Below are 10,283 nucleotides of genomic sequence, written 5' to 3'. Positions count from 1 at the left end.
TGTTACATTGGGCAATGATTCCAGCAACTTGTCTCGTAATGGCGTTGCGAGAAAAGTTGTACGAATATCATTTGGCAATGTACAATGTAACAGCACCTTTAGACATCTGCAGGGGGATTTTAAATTTTAATACCTGGCTTGACTTAATGAATATCTACACTTTTATTGAAAACTGGAGGTTTTAATAATTGATCAATCAAAAGAAAAATAATTATGAATAAATAAACCCGGCTAAAACTCCGGAAAAGTAGCGGGAAAACAGAATCAATGAAAAAGTAGCAATGATGCCTGTCTTGTGACCAGTCACACAATTGGCCTTTAACTCGCTGCAAAGTTTCATGACCTTTCAAAGAAGGCAACATTTAAAAAAAATTGACTAACACCAAGTGAGAGGAAAAAAAGGCAAGTTTTAATTTGGCATTCATGAAACACATTTTTTCAGCGAAGATCATCCAATCGTTCGGCTTAGCTGGTGGTGGTTGTTTTTGCATCTCTGTGAGAAGCCGATATAGACGACACCCGAGAAAAGTTCAACAGAAAACTGAAACAAAAGCGTATTTACTTCATCTTTAGACTTGTTTACAGATCATACTTTAATTTCACGTTATACTTTAGCTGCTCTGACGTTGCTTCATTTCAGAAAGTTTAAGGAAATTGGTTTGTCACTGAGACTGCAATTAAACTAAGGCATCCGAAATTCTAACACTTGTTTAATTACCAAAGGAACTACAGTACGACCTCAATCTTTGACTGCGTTTGGTAGTTGCTCCCAAACACTGCGATTCAGTTTTCAACTGGTGTCACTCACTGATGCAACGAGCTTATAAAGGTAAGCCTTCTTGTGTATGTTTAAGGTTGATTTATTGAGGTTTGTTTGGAGAGACTTTATTTATAACTTTTATCAATATGGTCAATTTTTATTCCATGTTCCACAACACAGTGAACGTTGTATATAATTTGAGCAGATTTTGGCTGGATTAATATATGAGCTTGCATTAGAAATTCAAAGAGAAAAACACACAAATGAAATATAAGTTTATGCACGGAACGAATAAATCATGAGATTTCTAGCACAGTTTAATATTTCTCGCTTTATTTTTCGTTAAGACAACCCTTATTTGTAAATGAAGAGTATTTCCCTTCTGCGACCGTCACATATGAGGGAATCCTAACATTCTGAACTGTATGGAAGCTATGATCTTCTGGGCACAAATTTGGATGTTCTACCATTGAACCCTCCGACACATTCTAGAGAGACTAATTTCGTGGGAGCTTAGCCTTTACTGTGGGTTCATGAGACGGCCTTCCTGTGAAATGCTACGCTTGAAATTCCAATTGGTGGCATAATCGTAACCTAGTTAATTACGAGGGTAAATGAGTGAAATGACAAATGTTTCTTCCGAGTGTTCTCTTATTTTATCCAAAAACACGGGAGCAGTATATATATTTAGACCAGTTAAAATGCCAGCCTACGACGCAAACGACGATTTAAATACCATACCATTTCGAGACCGAGCGAAAAAAAAAAACCTCCCGACCAACTTTGAACTCATATTTTAATAGCACAGTATGAGGATTTTTTTCATGTAGCGCTTTAGTAGTACAGATAATGTTTTCAGTAAGGATAATTTTTTTATGACTTGAAAAGCAATCAAGTGAAAGATCAGGAGGAGATAATCTTAGGGAGAGATGTACGATTTTAGTACTTTAATGGGGAAAAATGGCAAGAACCGTCGTTATCCGTTTAATACCACTAGCTTTAACAAGCATAATAATTTTGTTACACATTTGCGAGATCATTGTGCGAAGTTGCGGACGTGTATACCCATATATTAAACTAAGCGACACTCCTTGAAAATACAATAAGATGTGCCTCATGATGCCGTGTTTTCAAAATTTTAAAAGTGTCATTTGCTTTCAAACCGAGGTAGAATTTGCATCTTAATTGAGGACAATTAGAATAAGAAAAGACAGAGAAAAAGACGAAGATTTCCAATTACGCGAGTCATCTGTACATTTCGTTGCAATTCATTTTATGTTCAATACTCCTTCTTTAGAACTTGAAAATAAACATTTTTTTTCGATAACTGTCAAGGTTATTATTATTTATTATAATTTTTTAAATTATTTTTTATGATAAACCCTATGTACAAGAGTAACAAAATGGTTTTCAACAGCCTTAAAATTCTGTCTGGCTACTTCACAGGAGATCGAACTTCATATCGCTGCCAAATTTGCTTCAGTCTCTTGTTATAGATTATTTTTTACAACATTTTTAAATTTGAACAATTTCAAGCACACAGGGTGCCACTAAAGAAAATTTTAATAACACACCTACCGGCCAAAATATTTTTTCGAATACGACTGAAAAAAAAAAACTCTAATTCTTTCAGAGATTCAGTTTCAAGAGCTTTGTTCTTTCGGCACCACATAATTATTTCGGTATATGTACATTGAGTCAAGCTAAATGAGGAAAAGCGGTAAAGTAAGGAGAGTTACAGCCATCCTGCCAGCAGAACCTTCAGTTAACTCGACGAGAAAGAAAGGACTCAATCTCGACCCCAGAGATCTTCTCTTTTTCGCGTGACTGAGGGAAAGAGGAGCTCAGGGCAACCCTGAAACAAAGTGTCTTCTCATTGGTTTTCGTGAAGAACAATGAAAAGTGTCTCTGATTGGTGCATTCATGTTAGTACGAGGAGTGAGCAGGCGCCGTAAGGTTCAAATGGCCAATTTTTGGCGCACGTCTTCTACATAGAGTTTCCTAGACCCTCGGGTCATGCGCAGAAATAATGCATCTATCAATGTTAAGCCCGAAAGGGAAAGGGGGGGGGGGGGGGAGGGGGGGCATTTGACTTTTCAGAAGAAATTTTGGTCAAAATCGCCATCGTGGGGCCCCAAAATTTGGTCAAATCAGATCAAATATCCCCACCTTGGGGAAATAATATCCCTGTTCTACAAGCGGTCGTGATCTTTAAGAGAGACATTCTCCTAATCAATGGATAGAAAATATGATTTATTAGTATCACCCAACTAGTGGACTAATGCAAATCCTGCATTTTGATTAGCTACGCTACTAGAGGACTATTAGTAATAGTCTTCGAGTAGCGAAAAGCGTGACGTTTTCTTTCGTTTTATTACCAAATAAATATTTACGGAAGAGCAAATGGGACGATGTGACTTGGTCCCATTCCTCCTCGCAAAAAAAACCAAGCGTCCCCGCCCTGGGACATAGATTCTTAGTCAAATTCCCGAGGATGGGGAAGGCAATAGAGGTCAAATGCCCCACATATGCCCGGAGTCCCCCCCTCGGGCTTAACATTGATACATGCATAAGATCCGATTATCTGGTGACGAGAATGGAAAGGACTCCGCAGAAATCATGTCAAGTCTTTATTGAATGTGTGCAAGCCGTTGCTTAGAGACAGTTTTAAAGCAAGGCCTAAGTCTCGATCGCACTGCTAGACGGCATATTGATTTTCGTACTGCATGAAGGTTCGATTTGATTCTTTACTTTCGCCCTGTCAAAAATATGATGCACGTGCTGTCTAAACCGGTTTGACCGGAGTGACTAGCCCAGTCTGCGGTGACTTGAAATGATTTTTGCAAAGCCCCTCTTGCTCACCCTCTGGTAAGTTTTAGAGAGGCTCTGCTCGCAGGGTGAAGTACAGCGTGATCAAATGAAGTTACATGAAAAGTCAAATTAGTACTGTGAAAATGAGATGACTCACAGTTTTGGTCTTGGTTTCCTTTGCGTTCTTTACGGAGTCCATGGAGATCGGTGCTATAATTTATGTCGTATACGAATTGTCTTAGCGGTTGGTGGAATGGCACCCCGGAATACGCGGGAGGGGGAGGGGGGGGCAATATCTAACGGCCACCCATGTTGCAAAACATTTCGTCGAGTGGATCTTGCTAAATTCCCTGTTCTGGAATAATCACGAAAGAATGCGCCCTTAGTATGTTTTACTAAGTACCTTAACGGATATGCGAACTCCAACGCAAGCGTCGTTTCAAAATGAAAGATAACCTGTAATGTCCTCATGTTGTCTGTCGGGAAAGAAGTCACGACTCGAATACTACATGCTGCATGAGCTACAAGATCATTTTTGATCACTCACAACCGCGGCCGGCTAACGGCAGACAGCTAATTTTCGTTCGTGTTTCTCAAAATGGTCGTCAAGGGCGTTCCATGAAAACTTTTATTTTATTTTCGCTTTGCTTAAGGAACAGCGTACAGGAAACGAACAATGAGAAAAAAAATCATTAGTGTTGAATTAAGAGAAGCAGGACGCCAAGTATAGAGCTAAATCCCTCAGAGGATAAAAGTTTTGTAGTTTGAGTTTTCTTGAGGAATAGATCGTTTTCACGTGACGTCATCATTTTCTAAAATCCAAAACTAAAGAGCCACGAAAGTTTTTATCCTCATCAAGCATAAGAGGCGGTAAATTTGTATCCATTTGCAATTTTAAAGCTCAATAGCGTGCTTCGTTTGGAAACCAGAGCATTTTGAATTTCTGAGTTATAGCGGTGCGTGACACGAGGCGACGATCAAGTTTATTGAGAAATATATATTTATCTCATGGTTTTGAGCCTTTTTAGAATTTAAAGCATTAGGAAAAGTGCTTAAGTAAATAGCTGTCTGTTCAGTACAGATGATCACTCGCCTAGATAGCCAAAGTAAGTAACAGATGTTGACACTATTTTCCGGCCGCCATATTGGTGCACCACAGATGTGCACCAACATGGCGTTTTCATACTGGGCTCTGTAAATTTCTGCGAAACATTTCGACGAATATCAGAAGTTTGGGGAAACGCACGGGCCTAAAACTTGGAGAAGTGTCTTCTTCATTTATCTTCTACAACATCACGAATTCTTGACTTTTTCCACTGGATGGTTTTCGTTTTATTTTTTTATTGCGTGACAGTGAAAACGATCTATAGGAAGCGTTCTCCAAAACTTGACTAATGTAGAAATGTGTCAAATCTGATCCGTTTTGCCCGAAGATGATTTGCAGTTGTCATATGAAATTCAACAATAATTTAAAATTCAGAGTTGAGAGCAGATTCGTATTCAGCATTAAAGTTTCTAGTTTGTTGGATGACAAATATGAGGTTAACAGTTGATGAAAAATTTATGCTTTCCAGTTTTCTCGATAAAAAAATGGCAGACCGATTATCACGAGCTGAAGCCACTGAAGCCAGTGATGCCAATTGTGAAAGTTTCTGAGACTCCAGGCTCCGCACAATTGAAGTTGAGAAAGTTGAAAAACTATCGGATTTCAGAATGGGGGCGTCTCAATACCTACGGTGGGAACAAGGTTAATTTGGTTGGCGGCGCATTTGAAATTTGCACAGTGAAGAGCAGAATTGCATTCAATCGTAATAAAAATTCAGTTGGCCAACAGCACAATAGGCATTCATGCTTGTGAAGTGTAGGGGCAGATGAGTTAACAGGCATTTGGTTGCAAGGAGAGTTAAAAATTTATGTAATTAGTATTTTTTCTCCTCGGGAACAAGGGCAAAGCGATGACTATGAGTTAAACCGAGCATGGTTCCATTGGCCGGAAGCTTGATTAAAGAAGCTGACCACTCTTAATTCACCTTCCAGTTTGATGCAAGAAAGGCCAGGAGAGTCTACTTAAAAGTATAATTAATGAACGGCTGATGAATCAATTTGGAACGTTTTCCAAGTACCATACCGCCTTTCGTTGACACTGATTAATCATCAACACTTGAGGGATCATTTAAGAAACGGATGAAGCAGGAGAAGGTGAAAAATATAATTTGCCCACCTTGTTGCACATACAATTGACACTGAATTATTTTACTGTACGTATAAGCTTCGATATCACTTAATTATTGTAATTTGGTAATTCTCTGGGGTTTCGAAACATTACTTCGAGCTTTGTTGCAGCAACATTGAAAACATTTTGGGAATTAGAAATTGCCATGTAGCCGACTGGTTTGCTGAAGACGAATCTTTAATCGTGTTCCTTCTTTGGCCTGCTTTTTTTTGATTTATGTTACTAATTTTATCATTACTAATTTTCTATAAATTATAATCTGTACGTTTTCTGAGTGAAAGAATAAAATCGTCTTTGAATTTAAAATGCTAAGGGTCGGACGGACCATCACTTGATAGATAGCACGATTGTTGCCAACTATAGAAATTATTTGCGTGTCTCGAAAGTAGTTTAGTACTTCAGAGGTTGGCTCCATGTTACAAAAAAACATCAATTTTTTATTAGAGTTCACACAAAATGCAATTAGCATTGGCGATGGGTTCAGTAATAATGCGTGATATCTTTCAAAGGTGAAGTGTGGACGTTGTGGAATGGTTCTTTGGGTATGAATGAAAGCTATAGAAATCTTCAAGTAGACCCACACTGCGTATACGAATAATTGTTTTCGTGCCAATTGCAAGAAAAATTATTCAAGTTAAATATTTGCATTTGTTGTACAAAAAAAAAAAAAAGGTCGATGTTAAAGGCAAACACAAAGTTATTCACTTATTGACGCTTTTATCTGCCAGATATAATCTCCTTTACTAAGATCGATATTTGAAAATCTTTATGTATTCCTTTCATTAGAGGTCGATTCACTAGGTGTAAGGTGAATGTGGTCAGTGTTTTTTTTTCTTGTATCATTGACTTTTATTCTCTCACTGAACATGGGAACACCAGATTTATCTCAAACATCTGACTTGGGTTTAATCTTCAAGAGAATCCTCCAAATTCCCCGTTTATTGAAATCCAGTTCATTAAATTTTTGACAGAAATGCATAAAACGATGATTAAATGAAATGATAACGCAGTTCTCAGGCGACATTCGAAGGGGAAGAATTAGACGACAACACAATGGCCAAATATTGGATGGGAATTTTCACTCTTTTCAAGTTGTTTGCTCCTAACATCGCTCAATGGTAAGTTGATAGTCTGGAAAACTACAGTGTATTTCATAATAAGTATAAAGTAGGGTTACTAGTTTAGAAGATAAGTATCCTTTCTTTTTAAACTGGCTATTCAGAAAGTTCAAAGCTGCCCTCTCAGCAGAGTATATGTTGTCGGTCAAATCCGAGCTCAGGTTTAATCCGTTTTTATCTAGGTTAAATTGGTGATCCTCATTTTACATAGGTTGAATATGAACTCTGCCTCCGAAAAGGATTGAAAACACTTATACCTTCCCTCAATTAAGCTCTGTCTTACGTATCTCTGAACATATCTTCTTGATTTTTCGTATCATCTTATCGGTTTCTGTATTCATACACTTATCCATTCAGTCTCAACATCACAACATAGAAGGGAACACAAAGAACTGTACTATGCACTTATAAGTCAATTGACATTCATGTATAAGAAACCAAAACTTAGTAATCCTAACCTGACCAGCATTTTCTATAGGCTTAATTTAGGCTCCAAAAAAAATTTCTTCAAGTCAGTCTGAGTGCGGATTCAACCTCCGTAAAATAAGCATCACCAATTTAACCTACAGGTAAAAACGAATTCAATCTGAGGATGGATTTTACCGCCAACATATATACTCAGGTCGGTTACCAAGAAGTTCGACTTCGAAAATGAGCAATTTGTTAAACGACCATCATTTGCATGCTCGAGGAATCTCCACAAAGGGTGAAGAAAATCCTTAAGACCTGTAAATTAAAGGTAGTTCATGATTGTTCTGCTATCGATATTTAAGAAGAGTTATGTTGGGCTTCCTTACGAGTTTCGTGTACTGGTTGAGGATCATTTCAAGTTGGAAGGTGACCGTATTACAATTCAATGACATATACAAGTAACACTTCGAGTTCGAGTACAAATCTATACAGCTCGGCATTTAACTTCGATATGGGTGATTCTACTAAACTGCATTGTGCGTCCTTGCTTATTGTAATTTTCTTTAGTTTTTGGAGCGCCCCTACCTCGTAACTGACGCAGGTTTTTAGATTCTCTATTCCATTTGTTTTCAATCTTGTCATTATTAGCGAGACAGGTTTGCCGGCAAGGCAGTCCAACAGGGCAACAAACTCCTCAATGAAGTTGGCGGAATATTTGTCAACGGAGTACGACAACGCTGTCAGGCCAAACTGCGGATCAGGTGAATATCAGTTCTATATTTGAGGAAGAAAACTGTGAAAAATTAAGTCCAGGCGATTTTGATGATTCTTAGCTGTGGTGTTGAAATGAAAGAAATACTCTATCATATAGCAAATTGAAGTCCAGAAATTAAATGGGATTTGAACCCGATGTTCTCGGGTCGTGCTTTTTATTGATAATTACTTAAAATGTCGCTGTCCGTTTGCCCTAGAGTCATTTCTTCATTTCAGCTATCACAAAAAAACCAAGATAGATATCGCTGAAAAAGATCACTGTTATGAAGCGACATGGGTTTGAGTTTTCTTTTAACTAAAGGGCTCGCTTTCGCTAGCGAGGAAATAAAAGCATAGACACTGCAAATACACGCAAATTCAGTGGGTAGCGTCTTGATTATCACCATCATCATGTTTTTGTTTACTGCCGGATTTTTGAGTATACGTAGCTTGGTGTAGCTAGTATCTTCGAGCGTTTACCCTCCATACCATGATACACCGCAGAGGATAGACCATAACATCATCCCAATTCCGTGCCCCGCTATTTGCAAATCTGAGTGTATGGGTTTGTTACGTCCCACAGGGTTATGAATATTGAAGGTCAACCGGTGGGCGGTTGAGATTCTTTATTAACTCTATTACTTCGTTTATAAAAATTCCCTGAAAATCCAATAAGGAGAGCAATCGAATAAGTATGATTTTATTATTTTATTTCTTACATTCTTATGCAAATGTAATAGGCAAACCTACGGAGGTTTTCGTCGACATTTACGTGGAGTCATTTGGAAACATTATGGAAATGAACATGGTAAGAGATCAATCATCACTAACAGGAACTCAAAATTAGGGGCATCCACCTTCCAAACTGTGTTTGTACACCCGCATAGGATTAAAAGCGCTATTTTTGTAACGACATTCGCGTTTTCTCCCCACCCACCCATCCTAAAAAGAGCCTGAAATGTTAATTCAATTAAGTGGCTTTGAGTGTTTTTTCGTCATTAAACCCATTTTTGCGTCGTGAAGAGCCAGAAACAAGAGACTTAAAATAATCTGTTCAACTCCTCTGCTGTTTGCCGTGGCCTTCACACCTGAACGCTGCATCCTGAGCTCCAGGCCATCAATAGTAATAGTAGACCCAATCCTTATCTTAACATGACAGTTGACAAACGTCAGAAATTGCACTCCTCACCAAAAAGAAGTTACAAATATCCTAAAAAATGTAAAAATTAAAAGAACGCTAACGTTAAAACTACTGAATTAAATACATAGTTGGCTCTTAGGCTTAAAGTGCCCCTAACCTCCCTCAGAATGTTTTGTTTCAGAAAAGTCAAATTTCAACCCCATAAAACGCACGCCCTAAAAGGCTGCATAAGTTGCGTGCAGTTAACAAAATCGGCAGTCGCTTATCACACGGCCGAGCCGATATGAGGCATGGGCCTGTTTCTGAATTGACGTTACAAACTTCTCTTTGAATTGCAAAAATTCTTTCACAACTGGAATGCAAAACACTTTATGACGTCACGCTTTCAAACCATTCCGGACTGATACGCGCTTGCTCATCCAATCCTTCATCTCTACTTTTGCAGGAATTTCCGTTATACATATATTTTCGTCAAATGTGGGTTGATGATCGAATTGCAAAGAGTGTCAAGTCAAACGTTCTCCTTCGGCGCGAACTCGTCACTCTTCTGTGGTTCCCGGATCCTTTTTGTTACAACGCTAGGAAGTCCGACCTTATGCTGCCGAATACCGATGTCGACAGTGTTGTAAGGATTGAGCCAAATGGATTTGTTTTTTACAGCAGGAGGTCAGTCACTGTGCTATCCAATCCTCGAATGATTGAAACAAGAAATCGTTTACTTGTCTCTGTTGAATCTTTGTAGTGCGCATATTCTTGCTTCGTGTGAGCTGGATCTGCACGATTTTCCTATGGACACGCAGCTTTGCGAGATAACATTTGGAAGTTGTAAGTTAAACCGAAGGACTAATTGTTGTTAGTATCACCCAACTAGTGGACTAATGCAAATCCTGCATTTCTATTGGACTATTAGTAATAGTCCTCGAGTAGCGAAAAGCGTGACGCTTTCTTTCGTTTTATTCCCAAATGAATTTTTCTTCAACTTGCATTTGCTAACTTTATTATTGCCTTTTCTGTCCGACTAGTTGGGTGATACTAAAACAATTAGACCCTTCGCCC

The 10,283-nt window shown here is 38.4% G+C and overlaps 1 protein-coding gene across 2 annotated transcripts in view; it reads left to right on the top strand.

The window, feature by feature from the left end:
* The first annotated feature begins 516 nt into the window (after positions 1–516).
* LOC137969882 (gamma-aminobutyric acid receptor subunit gamma-1-like) overlaps positions 517–10,283 on the top strand; it is an 18,969-nt gene continuing 9,202 nt past the window's right edge. The window contains exons 1-7 of one of the 2 annotated variants that reach the window (XM_068816282.1): positions 517–829; positions 5,609–5,770; positions 6,776–6,922; positions 7,982–8,094; positions 8,827–8,894; positions 9,673–9,893; positions 9,970–10,052. In XM_068816282.1, coding sequence (XP_068672383.1) covers positions 6,858–6,922; positions 7,982–8,094; positions 8,827–8,894; positions 9,673–9,893; positions 9,970–10,052 — 550 coding nt within the window. In that variant the 5' untranslated portion in view covers positions 517–829; positions 5,609–5,770; positions 6,776–6,857. The remainder of the gene's footprint in view (positions 830–5,608; positions 5,771–6,775; positions 6,923–7,981; positions 8,095–8,826; positions 8,895–9,672; positions 9,894–9,969; positions 10,053–10,283) is intronic. The other variant, XM_068816281.1, reaches the window with a different exon arrangement.

Source organism: Montipora foliosa, chromosome 9 (genome assembly GCF_036669935.1).
Source record: "Montipora foliosa isolate CH-2021 chromosome 9, ASM3666993v2, whole genome shotgun sequence".
Classification (NCBI taxonomy): domain Eukaryota; kingdom Metazoa; phylum Cnidaria; class Anthozoa; order Scleractinia; family Acroporidae; genus Montipora; species Montipora foliosa.
This window is presented reverse-complemented; position numbering and strand designations above follow the sequence as displayed.